General features: G+C 35.5%; 1 protein-coding gene across 4 annotated transcripts in view; it reads right to left on the bottom strand.

Moving 5' to 3' along the window:
- The window catches only part of TMTC2 (transmembrane and tetratricopeptide repeat containing 2), a 246,172-nt gene that overhangs the window by 18,714 nt on the left and 200,508 nt on the right, over positions 1–26,950 (bottom strand). For 3 of the 4 annotated variants that reach the window (XM_021385301.1, XM_021385302.1, XM_021385305.1), the window contains 3 exons: positions 21,816–21,897; positions 10,435–10,549; positions 4,631–4,694 (listed from right to left, as the gene is read on the bottom strand). In XM_021385301.1, the coding sequence (XP_021240976.1) occupies positions 4,631–4,694; positions 10,435–10,549; positions 21,816–21,897 (261 nt within the window). Of the gene's footprint in view, positions 1–2,957; positions 3,056–4,630; positions 4,695–10,434; positions 10,550–21,815; positions 21,898–26,950 lie in introns of all 4 variants that reach the window. The other variant, XM_021385304.1, reaches the window with a different exon arrangement.

Here is a 26,950-nt window from a genome sequence, read left to right as displayed (position 1 = left end):
TGTTGTGTTAGGGCAACAGGTAATGGTTTTAAAATAACAGAGGGTAGATTTAGATGAGATTTCAGGAAGAAATTCTTTACTATAAGAATAATGAGACACTGTAATAGGTTGTCCAGAAAAGCTGTGGATGCCCCATCCCTGGAATTTTTCCGCTCCAGGTTGGATGAAGCTTCAAGAAACCTGATCTCGTGGGAGGTGTCCCTGTCCTCAACTGAGGGGTTGGAACTAGGTGATCTTTAAGGTCCCTTCCAACCTAAGTCATTCTGCATTTCTATGCTTTAAAGGCAATAATATATGGTATAGAAATCAAATATGTATGGTTTCTGTAGATGACTCTGTCTGCTTTGTCTGTACCATGCTCCTGAGTACTTTGGGCAAGACACCCCAGCTGGGTATGGATAACAGGGATTAGGTAGATCTTCTCAAAAGAGCTGCAGAAGCAACAGATACATCACTGGTGGGGGATTTGCAGTATCTGTGAAGGAGTATGAGCAGAAGATAGGATCCTGTGAAGTGTGGACCTGTGCTAGCTTTTCCTCAATTGAAGATCAGCTGCAGACTGCTCAAGAATCACCACTAAACAATCCATCTACCATCAGCAGCAGAACTAACATAGCAGGAACTCTTACAAGCTTTATGAAAATCTTCCTTGGTGAAAACAGGATATACCTTTAACTACACTGGCAAAATGTACTAAGGCCACCTCTTTCACATTTACTCAAGCTAAATGAGAGAATAACTAAACATTTAGGAGAAAGTCAGATAAGGAAATTTGGCACTGAAACATGTAAGGAAACGATCATGATAAATCAGAATTTTGTCACATATGTTTCAACATAAAATCCAACATCTACTTCATTTTTTAAAGATGTATATACTGTGGGAAGCATATTCATTTTTCAAGGTCTTGCCATGAATATAAAGCACACACACCAGGCAACAAAACCATTTTATCTAGAAGAAAGCTAGAAAAACATACTCAGTTATCTGGAAATCACTAGTGTTCCTCTTTCAGCTGTTGGACAGCTTATTGCAAGCCTGGAGACTTTGACACAAAATCTGTATTCCAGTGCTAGGGCAAAACCAAAAAAAGAACTTGTAGAAACTGCTTTTTAATATGATATTGTGTTAACTGATTACATAAACCCTTCAAGTCAATAAATAGTTTAGTCCTCCACACCATGATTAAACCATCTAGTGGAAATTATATTTATTTTGCTTATAAGTACATTTCTCCTTTCCCCTTCATTCTATGTGCGTGTCTTTATATATGTTGTTACAGTAAGACATTTAATCAAGCCCTTTTGAAGTGGTAGAGTGGAAACAGCTGTTTCTGACAATGTGTCGATGATATGGGGGCTTAAAGCTGTCATGAGCTCCAGATTGCAAGCAGTACTAATATGTGGTTGGGATGGTAGTGACTTGCAGGTCATGGCAACTCCTTGAGGAATGCTTCTAAGCCAATCAGCTCAAGGTGGTGGCTCAAAGTCTTAAGGCTCTAGTGAGCTCTCTTTCATTTAATGCTCTTGAGGTTAGACTTCAAAGTGCCCTTTTTTCTAAAGAGCCATTGGCCATATGTGGGGGTTCTAGAGCAGGATTTAAAAATTGGTTGCTTCAAGTTCAGACTTAAAAAATTAGAAATGCAGTTCCATTACACAACTGATGTCTTAAAAGTTCAATAAAACCTGAAGTTTACATCAATATCTCACATTCTTGTAAAGAATGATAGTTTAAAAACAGTTTCTGGATGACTGAATTTTCCACAATAAAGTGAGCTTAAGGCTCACATTTCAGGGTGCCTAACAACTTGTTAAAACGATTTTCTGATATATGAACATTACAAGACATAGGGCATCTAGAAACCATCTGTGAATATAGACTTTCCTCAACAATAATCCCACTCAGAATAATTGCTGCAGAAATGTGTGTCTGTCCAAGAAACTTGCACTTTCATTTCTTTATGCAATTGTACTTGTTAAAATTAACTAATGTGATTAACATCCATCTAAGCCAACACTGCTAGAATGAACACATACGTGCTTCTCACTAAGAATTTTGTTTTGACAGTGGTAAACACGCATTGTGAGTATACATTTTTCAGAAAATATTTAAAAAGATCCAGGGACTATGGAAAATAATCTCTCTAGGTTACCTATAGAGTTGAAGGAAGAAAAGAGAGTCTTGTGTGAAATTATTCATAGCAAATAAAAGTAGGCTTCTCTGAACTGCTTCCTAGATTCCTCTCTCCTTTTTGGCTCTCCAGGGGAAAGTCAACTCTGTGAAGTCTACTTGGAAATAAATAAACAATCTTGAAAATGCTTGCCTTTTCAGTGAAGTTCAAGAAATACAATTCCCATTTCCACAGAAGTACTATATTCTATGGAAAGTACTGCTCTTCTAAAATTCGGATGCTTTCAAAGAGGATAAATACTTACCTACTGTAAGTACAGCCAAAAATGAAAATTTGTGACAGAACAGTTGGATCTAAATCCAGAATAACTGTAGTCAGATTTACCTTTTCTTTTTTAGCCAAGCTTAATTTCAGCTGCTGCTGCTGTTATACTGAAGTGTTATAATTCTTTTACAGAATTCTTTTGCAGAATGTAGTAACCAAAAGTGAAGATGTTCAAGAAGCGAATATATATAATAATAAACTGTGCTGTTTTCAATAGTTCTTTACTGCGTATAACCTTTTTTCAAATACTTTACTCATTGTAATACAGCTTTTCAGTGTCTTTAAATCTTATCAGAAAGAATTAAACGGTGAATGAATCACCACCAACACAACAAAAATATAATCCGTATTTGCTTCCTTAAAAACAATGGCTTGCATGTTCCAGAGAAGTTTAATTTCTCCTGCAGCTAAAGACTGATGTTTTTTTAGGGAGTTTTTAGCCTCCTTAGTCACAATTTCTACGTAAGTGGATTGACTGAATGAGAAAGTGATCCAGACATACAGGCATATTGGTTGTTCACTGTTGCACCCCAGTCTTGAGACACTGACATAGAGGAAAGCTTGCTTAGGACACAAATGCAAGAATGGAGATTCTGCTGTCTGGAAAAAAAAAAAAGAAATGGCCAACTAACTAGTTCTGAAAGTCATAACTCAGGAAATTATTTATTGGTACCCTTTGCAGTGAGTGACTTTTTTTTTGTATTTAGGTTGTTGTAGTTAGTCCATCCATTTCTAAAAATCTGAAGTCTCAACTCAGTGTTACTCAGGCTCTGAAATTTGTCTTTTATGTTAAAATAAGGACCAGTCTGAGGTCAGTATCACATGGTAGTCCCTGTATTTTGCCATACTGCAGCTTCATTTCCTGCATGTGTGCAGTTTAGTCTCAAAAGCTATTGTGGGTGTTTTGAAGTCGAAGCATCTGGGATGTGCTAGGCCCTCACTGTGACAACTAACAGGAACACAGCCCCTAAGTTAGAATGCTGACACTGAATTTGTTTCATGAAGGCTCAGATGACAATCTTAATTCCCTTACTAGCCATAAAACACTGAAGAGTTTGTAGCACCTCTTACTGCTATAACGGATGATATTTTATAGTAGAGATATTAGTGATGTTAGATATTACAGAATACGTAATATTTGTAAAGAAATGGATACAAGAAATTGTAAATCTGAGTATTGTCTCTCAGGTGCTAGGCATTGGTCTAATTCTAAAGAATGACTGATAATTTAGGTGTCTTGGTACAGTGAATAACAAAGAAGTTGTAACAAAGAAATCGATCTTCAATTTAGGACCTGGTGGAGGGTTACTTGTGGGTTTTAAGCCTGAAAATCTTTAGTTTTAGGACTGTCATTTTTTGCTTTCTTTTTTTGACTGAGAATGCTAAAATATTTTCAAATTAAGCAATATAGATGTCTATGACAAGAACGTGTTCTGTATTTCATTTATTACATATACAAAGCATTAAGTTTTAAAAATAAATTCTGCCTCTTTTTATCCACGAGTGGTGCTTTTTCCCAAAGCCTGAAGGTAACTGAAAAGAAATATAACAATGAAGTGGTAAAATAAAAATATTTTATTCCTTTAGTTCCTAATACAATAAAAATGGTAATGAGTTTTTATTTTTGTTTTCTAAAAAGAGCTTTTACATAGTCTAACATATTTCCACTTCAACGAATAAACATTTATTTGCTTTTGTACTTCAACCTTAGAGGTAACTACCTCTGAAGAAATATCATTAAGTTTGTTGAACAACAATGCTTGCCAGAAGTTCATGAAAGAGGAAAAGACTTAAATGTATTATTTAAAATGCCTTAATAGTCACAAAATAGCCTTTCATTTTCTTCTTATTAGTGAAAATAGATGAAATTAGAAGAGCTTTCCAAACTTAACACATTTAAAAGTAGACAAATAAATCTACATCTATAAACTTTTAAAAAATATGTTAGCCAAGTATGACTTGTTGCTGAAATACTGCACTAAGATGAAAGTGTGGTGATTGTTCTAACAAATGAATGGCTTTATCTGAATACCCTATTACAAACCACTAAGAAGACATGTACGATACAGGCCAAGAGATCAAACACCAGCAAGAAGTTTCTCCTCAGCACAAACATTTCAGAACTACAGCACATTCATCAGTTTAAGTAATGGATATCATTGAGAAGGTACTTACATTAGGTCTTAATCCTGCTGCCATTTCATAATACTTCTCAGCTTCTTCATTAAGACTGGCTTGTCTATCGGGACAGGAAAAAAAAACAACAACATAATTACACCTCTTTTTCCATATACAAAAGCACACCTAAAAAAAAATACTGCAACCATTTCCCACTATTTAGGGATATTACCCTAACAAATGCATAAAATATGAGAATCTTTTAGATTGTATTTCAGAATATCCATTACAAACATTTTTGTGCCTTATTTTCTTCTTAGCTCCGAAAAGGTACTAGTATACACTGAATAGTACTGCAGAAAACCACATACTCACTTGAAGCAGAAAAACACATGTACCTGTCTTCATCAGAGGAATATTTTGTTCATTTTTGTAATTAGCCACACTTTAACAGTAAATTATTAAGCAATAAGTTATACAATAGTATAGTTTATGTCTTTGTGCACTGTTATCCAATTAAAAGAAAGAAAGCAGAGAATACTATGATTTCTCAAAAATAGGTTTCCATGATTCAGGGAAATCATTTACATAAGAGTTCTCATTTTGGTAGCTATTCATACCAGACCAAGAGGGCTTTTTTAACTTAGAACACATAACCCATGGGAATGAGCTTCTTGGCTCCTGAAGCGCTATCATCCCACCTCTGTTCTTCATCCTTTCATACAGACAACATCTACATTCTCCTAGTAGTTTAATTATTACATCTTCATTCCCTAACTTTTCACTTTTATGCATTCAAATGAAAATACAAGTAAACCTGGCTTTTTGTCTCAATGGGCCCTTTTAATCTCTTCCCTCAAACTCCTTCTTTTTTCTTTTCTCTCTAGTTTCTTAATTTCCCTTCAAGTAATCATTGTGGCCACTGGCCCAATGAATATCACTTGATCACATACATGTCTTAAGAAAGATGACAAATATTTAGGAATGACCAGCCAGGCAAGCTAAGTATCTTCTGCTATTGTTCTATCACAATATTGAAGCCATGGCGAGGAAAAAAAAATATATATATACATATATAATTTTTGTATGACAAGTTACTTGTCTTAGGACAGGAGTTATTCAGGGTATTTGTGGGTGTTACATGATTACAGATGCATTTCTACGATACAAGTGAAAACCAGATAATGAATATAACACAGACTAGGGTAGATCTTTCTTTTTTTTCCCCCTTTTTTCTTCACCTTGCAAGAACTCTTCAAAGAGTATCAGTCAATAGAGCACTCATACCTGGAGATTTTACCTTGTTTGTTACATATGCGGTTTTACATGCTTCAGTGATCACATTGTGTTCTGATTTTATTTTCCCATCCACCCAAATTTTAAACACAGCCACATTACACATGATAGACAATTAATTCCAATCAACACATCTTGACAGACAGTGATTGGTCCTGGGAGGAAAAAGGGAGGATGGATAAATCCTTTGAAGTTTCTCACATAATTCACATGCAAGCCGAAACCACTTTCTTACAATTTGCTGAGTAGAACCCAGTTGATACCTGTGAACTGTTTTAAATTATGTTACACATGCATCATCAAGACAGTGGTTGTCATGGTTAGAAACAGCTGAATGTCTAAAAACATCTAACATGCTTCTGAATCACTCCTGCTGGGCACAGGAAGCACTTGAAACTACTGAAAAAAAAAACACCTCATACTTTCAAATTTCAGTACTTGCTACAAGGCACATGAATTGAAATTTATCACACAGCTTTTTTTGTTTGCACAGAACTGTCAGGAAACAAAGTGCTTCTGAATGTGGCAAAAATCTGTACAATGAACAAGGTGCCTTACCCAGGGGCAGACACAGACAGTACACTTCTGCACCAAAAAAGTGTTGTTGGCTTGTAAATGTAGAGCAAATTAAAATCCTGACTCCTTTTAGCCCAGTGGAAATACACGACTCACTTTCCTCCCACATGCACATCGTGAAACATGAATCACTAACTTCCAAGTTGAAATCAATTTGAATTTATAATTCTCTATTAAAAATGGTTTATATAAATGAATGCAGATCACACTAATCTGGTGAGGAAAATGCCAGTTCCATTACTGGAATAACAGCTCCTTTATAGCTGAGATACAGAAAAATTCTGGTTCATATTTTCACTGGAAATCTACACTAGAAATTCCTCATGTTAAGCCCTGGAATGGCTATCCTTTGAGAAAAACAAAAGGCACAGAAGTAGGAAATTGCAGTACCACTATGCCCCTGAGCAGTAAAGGGCCCTGGATCAATTTCAAACAATGGAAGGACACTACGAAAAGAAACACAGTTCACATTAGAGTAAAATACTAGACAAAATGTTGATAATAAAGCAGAAATTTAGGAAAGGAAGCTAAAAGAAGTTGGGAAGACAGAGCCCTTTTCATATTTGTGAGTTATATTTCAACCTTTATACCAAATCTTTTCATGAAGACTGGCCTTGAAAGTACATCTGATTTCCCCAATTGACACTTAGCATTCAATTTTCTTTTAAGGAACAAAAATGTCTCTTCTTTTCATTCTCTCATCTTTATTAACCTGAGCCTCCAAATCTAGCAGTTCCTATGTTGTGTTCCAGATGACTGCCAGTGATGCCTTATGAACCTGGTTCTATTCAACTTATATTCATTTTATATGTATCTAGCTTTGCTGAAAGTGTTCAAACTGAGGCTATAAGAATAACAAATACTACAAAAGTAAAACACATGACCAGTTACTGTATTAGGGCTCACCTCCACAACAGCTATACAACCCTTGAATGAAGCTGTTTGAAGAACAAATTTGGTGAGAAATCAAATTTTACAGGCAACTACTATGCATGTTAAAAGTCAGCAGACTGTTGAAAACATATTAATTACATTCATCCCACATCTCACTCCTCTTACGGATGACTTGATTCACCTGGCATTGCATTACCATGATGCTACAGAAATAACCTAGGCAAAAAATGAATAACAATGTTTGTGTAACTAGAAAAAGAGAGATCCCTTAATAACGTAAATTTGACTTCAGCTTCAGATTTAGTCACATAGACAGGAGTGAACAGAGTTGGAATACCTGACAGAAGGAGCTGGAGTCTTTCTTGTGACTTCAAAACTGAGAGCAGGCTACCTATAAATACATCTATAGTGTTTGGACACAGTTATTAATTCTGTCACAAATTTAAGAAAAAAAAAGATCAGTCTATGCCTTGTTCAAAATATTCAATATTTAGTAATTACTGGAGTAGAAAATAAATTGAAGTTTAGGGAATGCTGTGTGATCATCCTCCATCCAAAGCAGCTCTAACCCAAATTATAAAGAATTTATCTGCAATTCTAAATAAGCATCGACATGTTTCTGAATCTTGTGACCCTCCTTGGAGTAACGGTGGAAACAGGATTCTGACAACAGGGAAAGATGATAACCTTCCTAACTAAAAAATTTAGCACTAGGTAGAATATTTGGACAATTAAAAAAATAGGATTTATTAAAAAATTCTGAGTTGCTGTTACCTTCCCAGCCATTCAACCTTGCATCACTCACATCAATATCAATTTCTGTCTCTTAATCCATAATACATTTTAAAAAACATATATCTTCTTCTCTCTTAGGGTAGCTCACTTCCATGCCTTCTGAACTTCTGTAATATATTTTCTACCTCACAGATGTGCAGTCCATTCAGAATTCTTATTCACTTACCAAACAGTTTTTATAGCTCCTGGAGGTGTCTCAATATCAGTTGGTTGCCTACATGAAACTGTTTTATTTAATAATTTCAGCTTTTCTTTTATGACTCTCTTTAGCATTCATTGGTACCGTAGTTTCTAGCTTTCTCACTCCATGCCAGTCTGAGTGTTTGTTTCTCTTCTTACTCATATGTATTTTGGTACAGCTTTCTACTTGAAATCACCTCAGCTTTCCTTCATTCTAAGTACTCTGAAAACCAGGTTCTTCTGAAGTCCCGCAGACTCAAAATGGAATTGTAGTTGCCTTGTCCCAGCGTAGTTGCTTTGCTCCAGTGGACAAAGAGACAATCTTGTTGTCTAATTGCTATTATGTAAGTAATATATTGAATAAATCACTAAGTATAGCAGTAAAACAAGACGGACCAACTAGATATCCCATAGGGGCACAAGTGGATTCTAGCTAAGCTAAACCATCAGGGTTTTTTTCTTGGTGGTGGTGGGTTTTTTTATGGTTTTGGTTTAGTGATTGTTTTGTTGTTGTCATTTTCAGGTTTTCAATTCTGTTTAAATATTTAAAATAGAGAATGCTGTTCAGAATCCCTGAGCAAAATACTGGTTGAAACCTGAAAGTATACAGACCCAACAAGATCAAACAGGGTAACAACACTGATGTACAGTACAGCACCATAGCTCTTACACTGGAAATGAAAGGATACCAGTATTGTGTTTCAGTCAGTGATTACAGGGAAAGTGAGACACACATTAGATGTATTCCTAAATAGGAATTTGTGCCAACACATGTTAAAACACACACAAAAAATCACACTATTTTACACCACTGAATCATATGCCACAATGCACTCATCAAAATCAGTTGGAGTCCGGCTCTCTATATCCTTCTCGATTCAGCTTTCATGCCTAACTTACTATGCTTCTCTCTATGAATTTATTTCATTAACCTAGATTTTCAAATTCATTAATTCTACACTGAGGAGATAATTTTCAAAAAATAATTAAGAGGAAGGGAAAATAGCTCAGAATCCTGTTGCACGTCAAACTGTTGTTTATCAGCAAACCATTTGCCTTGCTTTCTTTCTAATCTGCAAGCATTAAGAGCTATTTCTCAAAGGGCATTTTGGGGTTTATTTCAAAATCCTGGTATAGAAATGTCTTTGTGAAACACGGATCACTAGGCTGAAGCTGACTCTACCTCTGTTTTAATATCATTTTCTTTTCCTTTCGTTTCCTATCCTCAATGGTAAAACTACAAACAGCCAAGTGACAGATCTTCATTAGAGAAATAACCTCAGTAACTGTTTTGTGCTAATGAAGTATGCTTTTTATTTCCTTTTTCATACATTTTCTAAGCATAGATATAATCTAAATGAAATTAAGCATCCTCACACATGTCAAGTAGACAACAGATAATAGTTATCTTAGTATGGAGAATACCTATTACAGTAATGTGAGATTAATGATAATGTTCAGGCAGAAGCTGTTACTGAATATCCAGGTCTGCCAGCTTTAAAAGGAAAAAAAAAATTCCTTTTAAAGGAAAGGACAAGATCTACTATTTTATTAATTTCAGAAAGAGAACATAATGAAATGTAAGACTATATATTAAATCACATATACTGGTAATATTAATTCCTCTTGTGTACCTTCAAGTCAGCATTAGCTAGTGGACACTTAGACTTCTAACCATCATAGTGTTCCCTGCTGATATTAACAAAAAATGTGACATTTTCAGTATTCTCTAGTTACATCCAGATCAGATTTAATCTATTATTTGCAGCAGATGCTAAGCATCCTAAAAACTTTAAAGATCAGGTGAAAGGAAAACCTGTAGAATGTTCTTCACAGAATAAACCAATTGTTCTTATATGTAAGCAAAAAAAGAATGAACTGCTTGTGAATAAAAGAAATTTTAAAGGTAATAAATTATAAGCACACAGAAAATTAGAAATAGATCGTACTAAGACCTGCAACAGTTTCATTCAAATTCTTTTTATCAGCAGTATTGAATTATTTGCAACAGTTGCTGGGCTTTAAAAAACCAACAAACTCTGTGTAAGCAAAGGCTGTAAAAAGTTTTTCTTTCAAAACAGAAGAGGAAAATTGAGTAAGACAGATGTAACAACACTAACCTGAGCATATGGGCAGCATTGAAAACAACATCAAATTCTGTATTATCAAGTTCAGCTGCTTTTTTTGCCATCTCAGCAGCTTCGATCAGACGGGATTCTTCTAGTAGGAACTGACCTGCAATGGAGAACATGAGCTTGATGTCATAAATACCAACTGATCTATGACACTTCAGATAATACAGTTGTGAAGAAGAAATTTTTTAAAAGTTGGATGTTCCATGCGGAGCGTTTGGTCATTTGCTGATTTGGTCTGCATTACAACAGGCAGAATCTTTCAACGTTTCCTACATAATCCTTATCTGTTTTGTAAAAAAACTAGAAAGTAGCTAAAATCGCATAAATGAATTTTACAATGGCATTATCTTAATCATTAGACCAAGTAAAAACCAAAAAGAATGAATAATGTACTATTAACAAAACTTTAAGTACAGTACTTTTAAAAGAAAAGCACGTATCAACTAATAAAACTCCATAAAAATGAGTTTTCCTTTGAAGAAGAAGAAAATACTTTGGAAGGTACTCCAGCCACCTTAATTCTGCTAATTTTAATTATTTTTTCATATTTAATTTATAAAATGTGTTATTTTGGAACAAGGACATTTCATAGGGTTTCAGCTGTCTAGATTTTGTGTCTAAATAACGTATTTGGAAAATTTATCTGAAAGTATGGTGATAACGCATACCAGTATCCAATCCTTCCTTATTTTATCTTATTTTTGTAAAGTAAGATCACTCAACCAAAAGTCTACTAGGTCATCACTTGCCACAAATCTCTCCAGAGGCAGCAGCCTGTGAACAAATGGTTTCCACTCATGGTGAGGGATTTTGTTTCCTGCTTGTCTCCTTTCCTCACACATTCCCTATTCTTTATATTCTTGTATTATGTATATGCAGAAAATCCACAAATCCACAGAAGCAGAGCCAGCAAGATCTGTAGAGGCCACAGTGAATCCAGAGATGCTTGGTACAGTGAACACATTTGCAGAAGGAATTATCACAATACCAAAAGTGATGAAAGACAGCTTTCATAGCTTTTTGCGTTTTCTCCATGGATACATTTCAACTTGGCAAGAGATTCTTTATTCAGATAGTTATCTGTCTTAGTTATTCAGATCTACAAAAAGTCTTAGTAAAACACTAAAATAAATGCCTTACTGCATTTGCAGCATAAGCCTTGCTTGCTTTAGTTACATCCACACTCAAATAAGCGACATCCTTTCACACACTATGAAGCTTTGTGTTGTTTCCAGAAACAAATAATTTCCAAAGAGGCTTCTTACATGGATCAACAACAGAGACAGAGATGAAGGGGAGGATGGGAGAAACATAAAAAAAAAAATGTACAAAAACAGTTTGGATCATAAAAAGTTAATCTAACTTCATAATTAGAAACCATCACTTGAGCCATTAATTGGAGTCTCTTAAGAAGGGGAAAATGTCAATATTTTCTCTCCTCTCTCATGACAAGAAGGGAAACAGATGCTAGAAATTTTCTCCTATTTTCTCATTTCGTTTTTCTGTACCACATTAGGGCTTGCTTTATATATATAGTTAGACAAACCTTGATATGAGTAAATCTAATAATTACAATAGGCACTTCTTAATCAAGGTTGACTTTCTAAGTTCTTTAAACAGAAATCTTTGAAACAAGCTTGAACAACTGACATTCCAATTCTTTTTCAACAAATGAACTGGAAGAGTAACGCTAATCTTGGGTCTATGCCAAAGCAAACTAGCCTTAAACTGTTAACATTAAGGTGTTTTTTTGTTTGTTTGTTTTTTGTTTTTTTTTTTTTTTTTTTATGGAAAGCATAGAATTAGGAGGATGAGATTATAGTAACTGGATGGGCTATTTATACATCCAACAAGAAGGTGAGAATCTTTTAGACTTCAAGACACAGTGAGCCTTAGAAGATCATTCCGAAAAAAAACCTTCATACTTAGGAAAAATATTTTGCAGCTTAAAACCCACAAATAATGTCAAGCGGTCATTAGGGTAATTAATTCCACATGGGTGGAAAAAAACCCTCATTGTTCTCAAGAGAAATTCCTCTAGAGAGTACTCAGAGACCCATCTTTAGAACCATCTTCTCGTCTGTATGAAACATTTCAACACTGGACCTCAACTGAGATGTTATCTCATATATATTTATAACTACCCTGCATATAGTAGAATGTAATTGATATGTTCAACTTAGTGTGATATAATCAATGAATTTCTTGACTCAAGATTTACTTTATTAAGACAGTAAAATTATTTCGCTTCATCCATATAATTTCTAAATTAAATTTTTTGAAACCATTTCAAACTAATATTAACGGTTTGTTGGCAGTCTTAAGCTAAACACACTTGGTTAATTTTTAGCTCTTTAAGAGGTCTATAAGATCAACATACCACTGAAAATATTATGAAATTCGTACATATTTTAGGATTTCTACAAGAACGCTAATTTAGAGAAGGACATTATTTACATTTAGCAAGTGCATTGCTAGCTATAAGCTTATTTATCTTAATAGCCTCTTCTAGGACTTTGGATGCATACATTCCATTAATCTACATGGACACATGAAAAATGTCAGCGACAGCTATAAACAAATGTTTTCAATTGTTAAAAATGAAATTTGCCCTGTTTACTATTAGACCTCTTAAGCATGCCTCTGTAATAGGATAACTATTACACGGCATATTAAAGGATTAACTTTACTACAGGTTTACCAAAGTGGACTAGAACAAATTGCAATTTATCCATGAACCCAGCTAAGTAGAAGCAAAACTTTCAGTTCTCCAGAAAGCACTGGGCCCGCACATTCCCATAAACAAGTCTCTCTCTGTATCGGAGGATTAATAACACTGCCAATAACTCATGTTAGGTGCTAGGTAGCAGACGATACATGGCACCCTCTTAAAACCAACTATAGCATCCTTTACACCCAAACTCTTACAGAATCCTGACTGCAAACAAGAGAACAAGGTTCAACATAAACACAGTTTAATATGTGAAAGAAAGAGGGTGGGGAGTGGGGAGTAAAGTAATTGCTCACCACTTCTCACTTGCAGACCAATGTCCAGCCAGCCATTGAACAAAGGCTACCTTAGAAGCCAAAAAACCTTTATCTTCAACTATCCCAGTTTTTATTGCAGAGCATCACACTGTATGTTACAGAATATCCCTCTGGCCACCTTGGTCAGTTGTCCAGGCTGTTATCCCTCCCAGTCAGAGTGGGAAAAAGAGAAAGCCTTGATGCTGTGCAAGCACTGTTCAGCAATAGCCAAAATACCAGTGTGTTTATCAACACTGCTTTAGTCACAGATTCAAAACACAGCATCATTCAGTTATAACTTATGAAAAAAAGCTAACTCTATCCCAGCCAGACATGCTATGAGGTGAAAACTTTTAGGTGACAATTGAGATTTGACAGGTTCTCCTGAAATGCAAACCAAATTCATTCACACATTTAAATTTGATTTACAGCATCGAAGTAGAGATAACCCATTTTGAAAACATTAGCCACAGCTCCTTATAAAATGATATACTAAGATCATACAAGAATCAGTTAGATTGGCAGTTTAGTGCTGTACTTTCTTCATTAAAAAAACAGACTTCTGAACTTTTCCTGTCAAAGTTATAAAGATGTGTTTTCCCAAGAGAAGAGCACTAGGAGGGCAAAATATTGGCTAGATGCTGAAAGTGAATCAGTAAATCTCATCCACAAGTTCCTAGATTGAAGAACAACTTGTGTGGGTCTAAATTTATGTGCAGGATTTTCTCCTTTGAGAGGTAGCTGGCGAACTGCATGATTTATGTGATACTGCCCAATATCGCATACAGAGCTTTCTTACTGCAGGTGTCATGAATCTGACTCTTGCAACAACATAAATTATGGTAGCCTGATTGCTTTTTGGAATTAGAACCAGGTTTTTAGAAAACAGTTTTCTAGAAGCTCTTGATCCAAGATTTTCTTCCTTCAAGGAATTAATACTTCTCATTAAGTAGAATAAGTGAAATTCACAGTCCTTGGGTGATCTTCAACACCACTATTCTTTGTCTGGAGCAACATTATTATATTAAATATAATTTTTCATCTTTCTTAATAGATAGCACAAGATGAGTGTAAATGCATAGCCAAGAGTTCTCAAAGACCTCTGAGGGAACTGATTCAATGCTTTGTTATTCTCTTAGATGTTTTTTTTTCTAAGCTCTAATATCTCTGAGCATCAAAAACAGCATAAAAACTGAAGGATTCTACACCCTCAGCAATGTTCAAACTTTTTCTTGCCAATGATCAAAAGTGGTTTGACTCCATATTTCAGTGGAAAAAAAAATAGAGGCAATATATGCGTCTTGGAAAAAGTAACATAAAAAAGTATTTCAATTCAATTTCAATTTTCTTTTTTACAAAAAGTTTCTACTTCCTAGCAGTTGACAAAACAAACAGAAAAAAAACAACAACCCTGATTCTCGTCTTCTGTCAAAATTTTAACAAGTATTCATCCACAGAGATGAAAGCTGACACAGTCTACTCTATGTAACAGTCTCTAAAATGACCATGAACGTTTGTAAAGCATTTTGTTAAGACACATGCCAACAACAGTTTAGAAGCCATACATCTGAATGGCTAGTTCTGTTACTTTGTTGCAATATAAAATGCATTAATTGGTTGAGATATGCCTATGCATAATAATCTTTCATGTTAAGAGCACAAGGACATTAGTGCCTTCCTCAAGAATGGGCTTTATCAACTACTCCCTACAGGCACTATGAGCTTTTACTTCACTAGACAAAACTAAAAGTTGCACCAATCTTTCTTTGGTTGAAATTTTCTATTTTTTTTATTCACTGGCCAGCAGTCAAAGGTACTTTGTACCAGAACAGAGAGAGTTTCTGAAACAGTGCGTCTTGCTAATATTGTTTTTAAAAAGAATCATTCTGAATGATCTCAGAATGCTACTGGTTCTGTTTTTATTCAGACTTCAACTGTTTATGGTCTTGTTCTGATATCTTTACTAATGCAAGAAAAACTAAGTAAACTGCTTTCATAATAAGAAGGAAAAGATCTTCTAATCCCATCATAATAGGAAGTAGTTAACATTTCCTTTTTTTAAAGAGATATACCGTTGCCATCAAGTCTTTTGTATTTTATCCTCTCCGAAAGATTTTTCTCCTTCTGTGGCAGTAAATTAAGTATCTTAACCTGAGAAGTGGATATATCAAGACCATAAACTCACATATCAAATCTATTTATAATGAATGTCACTAGCAATTCTTTCAGCACATTCTACACTAAGGATTTGAAGCCCAATATTTGTTGGTGCTTTCAAAGCACACAGAGTTCCAACACAAACCAAAACAGGTATCAGGTTCTGGGTGAGCTAATGCATTTTGTCAGTCTGAAGCACACATAAAGGCTAGAAGATCATGTCTTGAGAACTGAACTACATCCTCACTGGCACAGTGGCAGGACCACAGCTGAAGTCATCATTAATTCTGTGGCAATCAGGAGCAAAAGAGCAGATGCAGGTATTGCTCTAAATGGAAAAGTTTCAGTAGTGTACTGTGGAAGAAATGAAAGACCTTGTCTCTGAGTGGATACCCAAAACTTTGCGGGTGATGAGTCAATGTTGCAAGATGCCAAGTCAACAGACATGACCTAATGTAACTGTTTCCTTTAAGAGTTTGAAAACAGATTCATTGGCTGTGAATGAGCAGTTTGCAGAGCAAGGAAATGTTCACTAAAGATCCTGCTTTCCTGTTAAGACAATTTCTCACTGAATTTGTAGGATGTGACAGAATAAACACAGAGAATGTACATCAGAGTCACATAGATGGTAGCAGCTTTCCAGTTTGTTTTGTTGCTCCTTATATCCCATTCCATCCTAATTTAAAACTGTTCTCTGCCTTTCTTGCTGAAAGAGGTGTTGGGGAGTCTGTCCTCTCAATTGTTGCTTTCTGAGAAGATTATTACATGCAAATAAGATGCATAAAAAGACTGTGTAAGCCAGTGTGTGCTGCAACATCGGTATCTGCGCTGTCTCGAAACAGCCCTTTTTCCTTGCCTTTTCCTTTCTCTGAAAAACGTATCTGTTGCAGTTGTGCTAAATATACTATTGGATGTCATCCAGAGCACAACCAGAGGTAACAGAGAAAAAACTAAACTGCGAGCTTTTGAGACTCAGTGATTGAGCTTGTGACCATATCTGGATCACTAGAAGCTCTCACTGAAACATAAAATTGATTGTAGTACAGAAGATCTGATGCTTTTTCACATTCTAATCTAGATTCTGGACACTATATCATTCCCCAGGCACCTGATGATATTTGGAAAAGAGATATTTGTAGGGAAAAGAACTATCCAGTTGCACTTTTGTAGCAGCTCCATGTTCTCTTTTCAAAAATCTTCATAATGAGATGGCATTCCTAGGTCAAGACATATGATCATTAACAAAAATGTCTCTGGGGATGTTTGCACCACAAGCTTTCCAGTTTCTGCAGAAACTCCAAATTTTGGCAGCATGAAAGAAGCATAAAGCCACATTTCTAGCACTGTTTCCGATCTAAAATTTCTATATGATATCTCTTCAGCAGCCTAGTGTATTGTGCTGAGGAAGCAGAGTCAACCATGTATTCAGGATGTCAGAATGATTTCATTTAAGGATAAACTCAAGGGAAGAGCCAGAAACATGTAAATTCCACAGCATTTAGGGTCAGTGACCTAACCTGTTTGGAAACACTCTACTACATTCCACTTCAGTGATTGGTTCTAAAGGGATTTTGTAATAAATAGTTAGTAGAATGGTTTGTAATAATCTTCTTTTAATGTTGTATGATAGCAACAGCCTAAGAGCAGCAAAAAGAATGTGAAAGTTTATACACACATCTTTACATGCTCATTAAAGTTATTCACAGCTGCCAAGAAAAATGCAAGCAAGACTTAAAATTCTTCCAAACAGTTCAATTTCTGGTACATCCCTCTTGTTTGGTTTCCTTTTGGAAGTAAGAAATACTGTTTATGCTAATAACAGTTGAACATCCTCGTAAAGTTATTGGAGAGAGTTCTGGGAGCAGAAAGGTTGGAAGATATGAGTGAGTAGGTTACATCGCTCTGCCTCTTTTAGGTCTGTGAATCCTGTCCTCTTTGAATAACATTCATTGATATTGTAGGAGCAGGTACAAGACATAATCCAAGCATCTTAGTTTGATGGCACTGTATGCTCAAAATGGAGAGATTTTTTCTTCAAAAAGTACACATGTTCAACAGAGGCATGTTGTTCGAGTATCATAAACTTGTTTTTATAGCTTCCCTGCAAAATTATGATATATTTAATATTCCCATAAGGTTTAAAAAAGCAAAAAAAAAAAAAAAAAAAAAACCATTTGCTGAAAGGTTCGTGAATGCATACTAGGAAGGCTGGCAAAGTGACTCACTGATGGGCATATTGCATCTGGTTGGCCCCAACCTTATCTCATCACTGAATTTAATTTCTCAACACACAATCTCTATGTAGCATCTGGCATTCCCAACAGAGCAGACCCAGGAACTCAGTTTTATTTATTACTCAGCATATACTGCATTTCACCAAACTGTCAGTCTGAAATGGACAATTCATTCACCAGAATTACAAATTGCAAAGTCAGTTTTATTCATTTTATTGATGAATAACTGAACTTCCTCTGAGCTTAGGTGACATTTCTTCCACTGGCATAAAGCTCTTGAAGAAATCATTAAAACTGCACAGCTGATATTCTCTTTCATATCAGTACAAATTGGACATTTGATTTTTCATTATTACACTTTTCAGAAGATCTTTTCCTTTCATACTTGGGAGATAAATAAAGTTTTCCTAGGCTGTACTTCAGGCAATGAAGAGCAAAGGCACAAAGCTCCAGTGCTCTGAACAATGTAACTATGCGTTACATGTATCACATTTAAGAAGAAACTAATGTTCAAAAACAAATAAGCATTCATTAAGTTCAATTTGGTTTAATCAAAACTGTTGACTGTAAAGCTTTTTAAACAGAAAATGTGTATTAGAAAAATCCAACTGAAAATCTTAGATTTACAGGAATATTCAAATCTCATACTTGAAATAATTTCATCCAGTGTTTTGTTTAAAAGTATGTAGGTTGTACACAAAAACCCTAGGGTTTTTCGTTGCCAGAGAAATCAAAATAAATAAACAAAATTGTACTGATGCTTCTGCACTCTCCCCCACTGTATTTTTTCTTCCCAATTGATATGCATTTTATCTCTTCCATCTGCTAGATGTTTCTGGCAGTGTACTATGCACCTGAGCAGCTTATATCAGATCACCCATCAAGACTCACACTTTGCAAGACAGTGGTTCTGGACAAAGTTCAGATGTTCAGATAAAGGGCATGTGAGAAGAAAAGAAGAAGAAAAAAAAGAGTGCACAGATGAGCAGCTACCTGCATTTCAGCTTCAGAGGGGCCTTCCATGCTCTCTGGTCACTGGAGCAAGAGACACTTCCCCTAATGATTTGAAGCGGCATCATGTCTGCAGCGCAGAGGGATTTAGACTCTTCCACTAGTTCTCCCTTCAGACATCTCCAGCTACACTCAATTTGGGAAACCCTGCTTTAAATGCACCGAAATCCAAAGCCAACAAGTTATCTACACAAAACTGTTTGTAACACTAGCACAGAAATATTCTGTGGTGGTATTATCCCAAGGAGCATCCAGGAAGCTGTCCACCTCTCTTTCAGTTTTCATGGGAACAAATAAGCTGACTCCTGCACAAAATCATATCCTCTAAGAATAGCTTTGGCTTATGGCTTGAATTAAAGAACCTTATAACACAAGCATAAGCCTCTTAAAAGATATAGTGTATTGACAGTCATTTCTGATAGCTCCAAAAAAGTCCAAAAACTTAGAAGTCAAAAAGAACATCTGCACAGCCTTGGAGCAGAAATTATAATTGTGTGCATACATGAGCACTTGGAGGATAATCTTCAGTATATATATTCATGCTACCCCATCAACACACTGCTGTGTCCCAATAGACTGCTCTTTCCATTTGGCTGTTCAGTGAGGTATGTGTTTTATTAGGGATCAATGCCAACTATTTTATTTGCTGTTCCAATACACTCATGCTGAGAAAAAAGACAAAAAAAAAAAAAAAAAAAGGATATATTTCTCTGTGGGTTAACATTTGACATACAGAATATGGACCATACCTGTGACCATGTGCTAAAACAAATTCATGGGATGCAGAGATACACTTACAGTGTTCACCAGGGATTCCTGTTTAATATTAGGAATGTCTCTGATAATATACACTAAAGTTTCCTGACCAATAAAAGAAGTGAAAGGGAAGAAGAGAAGGAAAGAAGAAAGAGATAAAAGCAAGGACAATCTACTTCAAAATTTACAATGTTTTGTGCCTGAAGTGACTGGGTTTTGAGAACAGCTGTACTACATGGACACGTAAGCCAAGAAGAAGTAAAGTGTATCTTCCTCATAGTTTCTTTGATACAAACATGGAGTAACATAGCTGAATTCCTTGAAATGATCAGAAGTTATGCAATCACAAGAAAAATTTTAACTAGCATTGAGCAGAGCACAATGTATAAAATACTCCACGATGGAGACCCAATAGCTTGTACAGTGAAACTTCTTGTTTCTATAGCCCTTCAGTATCACATTTTACTACTGTATTCCAAACACTCACCAAGTTTTGACTTTCACTGCCAATCTGCAGAACAGAATCTCATTTATTTTGCCATAATGACCACTGTAGAAGTACATGGAAACCATTTACTGTACTTGCAACACAATAAAGTAAAACTTTGCTAAAGCTCTTAGGGAATAGTCTTAATTAGGAAACAATACACTACTCTTGTAGTCTAGTAATGAAGAATTGAATACAGCAGACATGAATGATGATTTGAATAACCTTGCTTTTAGTGTACTGGTAAAGCGGGAATGACACATAAGGAATACTTCAGGAGAAGACAGGCAAGTTGATCAGGTAATGAGAGAGAAGAGAAAAAAGTCTAGATCTTTACTAAATTATTTGCATTCCTAACTTCAATTGTCATGATGGATAGTTGAGACATACCTTTGAATTTGTATTCAAATAGAATTTCTAATCACAAAAGATAATTTCTTAATTAATGTGGCTGGAAGGGGGCTTGAGAAGGATTTTGAGAAACAATGTACCACAACTTTTCCTCATTACTTTGAGATATCATCAGCTATACTAATATCCAAGCGAAATAATGGAGCTTATGTGCTTATCAAATTTACCTGCACAGGCATGAATAGAACATAACATCACTAACTGAAATGACCCGTAATGCAAAATTATGTAACACTGACAAACATCCATTTAAATACCATGACATGTTCAAAGTAACAATGCACGCATTAATTATGGGAGTCTAACATGCAGAATTTTTCACTGAATTGGACCAAACTGAAATAAAATATGTGAGCAATTCAGACAAAGAAATCACACAAAATAAAAGTATGATTATTATGTGAGATTAAATTTCTGTTTTGGCCATTCATTTTCATTTATATTACATTTACTAGTTAGAAATTGAAGAGGAAATTAAAACAATATACAAAGATATATGCAGAGTGCCTGTGGTTCCCTACCTTTTTCCTTAACTATAGTGGAATTTATTACTTCTTTCCATATTTTCCAATTGGGACTATGTAACCTGCATTTTTTATAGATTCACGTATTATCAGTTTTAAAATACAGTGAGAATTAGTCCATAAAGTTAAATAGTTTTGGCTCCTTGGGAGTAATCACATCTGGAAATATTTTTTTCACATCTACCAAAAACAATCCAAACTTGCAAGGGTAGCTTCAAATTAACTGTGTGCTTTAAGCAGATTCATGCCTTAATATGACATAACATAGTCAACTTGTCAAAACCTTTTGTAATACTTATCCATTTCAAGACATGAAGATGCTGGGAAGGAGGTAGATTTAAGACCTATAAGTCTTCAACAAAATGCAGACACACTGACAAGTAGAACTCATATGCACAAAAGTAAAACTTTTAGTTGCCCAGCCACTGTCAGCCAGCAGTTCGGCCAAAACTGTTAATAATGGTATTCCAGGCCATGAGGCTTTGACATGTGGCAGCAGCCACCTTTCTCCTTTCCCAGCAATTTCAGCAATACTGAAATTCCTCTCACAGGAGGAAAGCTATGCTAAATATGAAAATCCTCACCTCTCCCTCTGCAGTTATTAATAAATTGAAATGGAGATGAAGTTATACATGGTAGATTAGTTTCTTCCCCTTTAAAGAAAGTATTATGCCAGTAGCACTTTTCAAATCCTTAATCACTCAGAGATTAACAGCAAGTCTGGTATATGTGTGGAAACCCCATCTGCCTAAAACTTACCATAATGCATGTAGCAGTTTCCTTTGGTAGGATCCAGCTGAATTGCCTTCACAAAGTACTTCTCTGCCTCACTCTTGCGTCCCTTAAAAAAAAAAAAAAAAAAAGGAGAGAGAGGGGAAGATTATTTGAACAGTGTGTCAACAAGGAGCCATCATATGCAGTTACAATTTCAAAATTCCAGGCACTAGAGAAAAACAAATAGGACTGCTTAAGTGTTACAGTAAGTTATGTGGTCTGCTACTTTATGCTGGAGAACTCCAGACTGAGGAAGAAATGTGTCCAATATAATCGAAGTCCAAGAAGTAAATAAATGGCAGATATATACAGCAAAAAAATACTGTGAAGTGTTTTGGGTGTACATGGACCTCCATGCTACTTTTCTGGACATGCAACAGGATAAGCATTATACAGACCCAAGCTAAAATAAGAAGGGAATTTAGGAGGAAGACTCAGTCATTCCCTTGAAGGGAAGGTAAGGGAAGGGGAGAGGGGAAGGAAACAAAAGCACAGCAAAGCAAAGCAAAGCAATAAAGAGAGATGAACGGGAAAAGAGTGCTTTGGTTTTGTGAAATAACATGGCTATATACACAGCCAACAGTAAAGGCACCACAAATTAAGGAACAGAAATAGAAAGTAGTACTGATTTTAATGTGGAAACCAAAATTTCATCAGAAATCAGTACTGTCAATCATAAAATATAAATTAAAAAGTAGAATCCTTAAAGACAATAGTCAATGCTAAGATGAAATAGTAATTAAAACCAACCAACCAAAAAAAAAAAGAACACAAAAGCAAATAAAATCAAGAAATGATTATAAAAAGAACAGGAATATTCTAAACCATAGATTTGCTTGTCACTGAAATCAACAAGACACTAAACTTGCACTGTGGGACACAAGGTGACAGAGTAGATTCGTAAGTGGCCTTTATTCTTTTCATGAAAACAAACCAACAAAACCCAGTGATACTGGATTAGTCTAGTCTTATACTCAAATGCAAATTAGCAGCAGTTAATTTCGTTAAGATGCCTGAGACCTGTTCAATCCTATCTCCATGAAATTAGTTGCTGTGGTTTGTACTAGAAAACAGAAGGCCTCCATAATGAGGAACATTTAAGCTCAATCACTGTCGTAGAAAGGCACTGCATTATGCACCTCTCAAGGCTGGCCTTCTTGTTATTTCAGATATAGGCTTTCACAAGTTTTGTGGTCTGGAAATAGACATTGCAAACATCCTGCCCTATCCCACAAGTTAACGTAGGAGTAATAACGAGGTCAGTTCATGATTACAGCTGCTCCAGATTCTCTGTATTCCCCTCAAGGTCCCTAAAGACAAGAAAATAAAAAGAGAGAAGTTCTGCACCACACAAAGATGTATATCAAAACTGAGTTCTATCAAACCCAAGATTGGTGGAAATTTTCAAGACAGCCTCTTCATTGAGATATAAGCAGAATTATCATTTCCAATATTATCGTTTCACAAACTGAATGCTCACGTGCAGTAAGAGTTTAGCCTGATTATTCAGCAAACTTACTTTAGTAAAACAATATACCTCAAAACCATAACCACAAGGCTTCTGAGATCCAGACAGAGCAATTACATGATAGAACATGCTATCTTGTATTGCAGCACTTTTTTTAAGAAAAAAGAATATCATATGACACATAGTCCAGACTAATTTTTTTCTCATCTACTAGTGCTGTAAAGACACATCTAAAGAACAAAAAAGTACTTTTTTTAATTGCATACAATCATAGTAGAGAACAGAAAGTGAAGAAGAAAACAATCTCCACTTGAAAACACATGGTAAATTTTTGTCAATGCAAAAATAATTATTCAAATTAGAATAACAAGGACTGTGGAGGGACTTATAATTAAATACTGAATTTTGCACATTTAACTCCATAACTGGCACACTGTAGCCTGGCAAATGGTACCATAACATATGTAAGCCCAGCCTTGAGGCTCCAAAATGACAGGCACCAAGCATATGTATCAGAATATATAGTCAGAATTAATATTTACAGATTTTGCTTTATTGCTTTTTTATTTTTTAAAACAGATGATCATCGTTAGTTTTAGCTGGTTGCACTCTGTGTCTATTTCTGGAAGATAAAATAACAGTTCATTGAATACCATCAAAAATATGTAGCTTCAGCCTACAGAAATAGACTGCTACAAACATTTGTCAAACATGATTAATTTTCATTTACTGGGATCACCAAAAATACATGATTGCTCCTCTTTTTGGCATTTTCCAAATGGCATATTGCACCCAAGTTCAGGAGACCCAGAGTACATAATGACGACAGGTGCCAGTATATATAGTATCAAAAGAATGTGCTGTTAACAGGTCCAAATACTCATTAACAGGAAAAGGAGGAAAAATCTTACATTACATTACCCAAGCCTTAAAACAAGCTGACTTTCCATGTCAACTGATATAAAATGTAATCATTTGACAGTATCAGGCTACAATTAACAATTAGCACATATCAATTTTTTTCAACTATTCAATGTACACCTAAATTTCCATAACAGAACATAGGCACTGTGTAGTTACATTAAGATGGGAACCCTGCAATTGCCCTTTCCCATCATATGGGTTCAGAGTTAAATAAAACATATGGCATAAGGGGGAAAAATAGCTTTTAACAAAAAACCACAATAATTGTTTAAACAGCTGAAAAGTACCTTAGAGCAGGAAGGCATTCTGTGTGCATGTTCACTGCTATGTGGATTGACCCATACAGATGTAGGCATTAAGAGCCACTGGAAACCTCCCAACTTCTAGCAGGAGGGTGTATATGCACAACCACATGCTTTGGCAACTTTACAAAGCAAAAAATATAAGTTCTCAACTGCATGCTAGCAGACTTATTTGAAGGATAAAAATGTTATTCATAAGATTTTAACAGAAGGACTTGATGGCTCTGAGGATTAATAACGGGATACAAAATACCTTTCACCTGTTGGTCACCAGTTCACATCCAGTCCAGGTCAGTAGCTAATGAAAAGGTGCTATCTGACAGCTACTGTTTTCCTCAGGAGAAATAAGTAGGTGGTCCAAGCCCAAGCCCTAATGGAGATCCTCTGCACAGAAGCACTGGCATATTTATGGCTGCTCAGCTCACTAAGACATAATGATACAGGATCATAAAACAATGAATGGCAATCTCATTGCTGAGGAAAAAATCCATAATTAAGACAGTTCAATAATCAGCTCAGAAGACTCTGTTGACATTCTACCCGTAGCAAATCTAGACCTTACTCTAAGGCCTGTCACGTGTAAAAACTCCCAGCAGTTTTCTGTTAATAAAGAAAACTTGATTCTTTTTCCCAAGCACAAATAAGGATGAATTGCCAATGATTATCACCTTTCGGTATTAAAATGTGAAAAAGTAAATGTGACTGACAGATGGCTCTAGTACACCAGTTGTCCTGGCTTTCATAAATATCCTGCTCTCCACACACCACACAGACTTAAATCAGAACGGCTGGATGCTTCTGGCTTCAGAAGCAAAACAGTTAAGTATTTAAATATGAATTCAGGAAGTTGATTTTTAAGACACCTGGTCTCTGTAGATGCAGGCTGCAAGGGGTTTTGTTTCCTTGGCTGCTTCTTCCCTAGAGAGCAGACAGTGGGTCTGACCTTACTAACATGGTCAGACATTTGCTAAAACAGGCTTTCCTACAAAAGACATATGATTACCAGGAGAAAGAAAGAGCTAGCTAAGAGCACCTGACACATTAGTAAAATATCTTACATTTATCCTTAAAATATTTAAAAACTGAGGACAAAACTGCTATTTTTTTTCTACCCTCTCCAATTTTTTCCTCACCATTGGTGAACTGCGCCAAGTTCATGTGGAGGCAGCTGGTGCACTTTAGGCTGCTGGAGGCCCAAGAACCCTGAGATGCTAATAAAATTGGAAAAAACTAATACAGCTGAGCAGCTCTGAATAACCCTCTTGTGTAAACTATGATGATACAGTGGCTACCAGCAAGGTAGTTCTACTAGTTAGGTGGTCTCTGCAATTTTAAACCAATTTCATATTTTGTAAATATTCATCATTCTCCAAAATGCACAAGGGTTTAATCAGTAGAGCAGAGACTTCACTCTGCAATTTAGTTTCACCAGCTTTAACTGGTAATAATGTGATTGCAATTTGCATCACAAATGCAGTTGACTGTAATTCCCCAAATTGGCTCAAATTTTTTTTGGCAAGTATTCCCTTTTTAATAAAAGGAGTTGAATTATGGGAAAACATTTCTTAACAGAAGATTGATAAAAATACAGACACTAAATACATAATAAACAGTTATTTTAGGTATTTCCTTTTTTCCCTTTAGACATGCGTCTCAATAACAGAGTATGCTAGGAGAGGAAAAACATCTGACGTGAACTTGTGACTTTGTTTCAGCTTTCTTTAAGTTATTGCAGACCTGTACATCTCTTTCATAACCATTTCTTTTTGTTTTATAAAATTTTTAATGGGGTGGTAAAAACACAATTTAAATGATGTATGAGTAAATTAGCAATAAACTCTTCAAAAGCTTTTAATTAGAGAGTTACATCTTACAGTGAGGTCACTGACATCCAAGATCTTAATTCTTCCTCTTACTATTAAGAAATAAATTTTAAATCTAGTATTTAAGCATCTAAATCAGCAGATTCTTCATTTTTCTTCATTTTGCCATGTTTCCACAACTCTTCTTCTATCATTGTGAATTATTTGGGAATGTCTTGCACATGAAGTGCTAATCCCACTGAAATTCCTGGGACTTGCATTAGTCACATCACAGGTCTAAAATTTATCTCAGTCTCTACTCTCCTGTGCAGCAAAGAGACAAATCCTGCCTCTTCATCTCATCTTTACCATAATAAAATAAAACCAACTGAACATGGCAAAGAAGTAGTGGTTTCTAATGGTTAACAGCTGGTCCAGAAAAACACACTTATATCAGGCAAGATTTGCAATGATTAGTATATTTTATGATAAAAAACAGACATCTGTTGGGGGTAGAGTTTACAGCCCTCCAAAGCCCTTCTTTCAGCATTGTCCAACGAATATCAGTGGGCTTGTAAAAGATGCTAGCTTTTCAAACAAAAGCTTCCTCCCCCATATCCTTAG

Source organism: Numida meleagris, chromosome 1 (assembly GCF_002078875.1).
Source record: "Numida meleagris isolate 19003 breed g44 Domestic line chromosome 1, NumMel1.0, whole genome shotgun sequence".
Classification (NCBI taxonomy): Eukaryota; Metazoa; Chordata; class Aves; order Galliformes; family Numididae; genus Numida; species Numida meleagris.
Note: the sequence above shows the minus strand (reverse complement) of the source record. Positions and strands in the feature narration are given on the sequence as shown.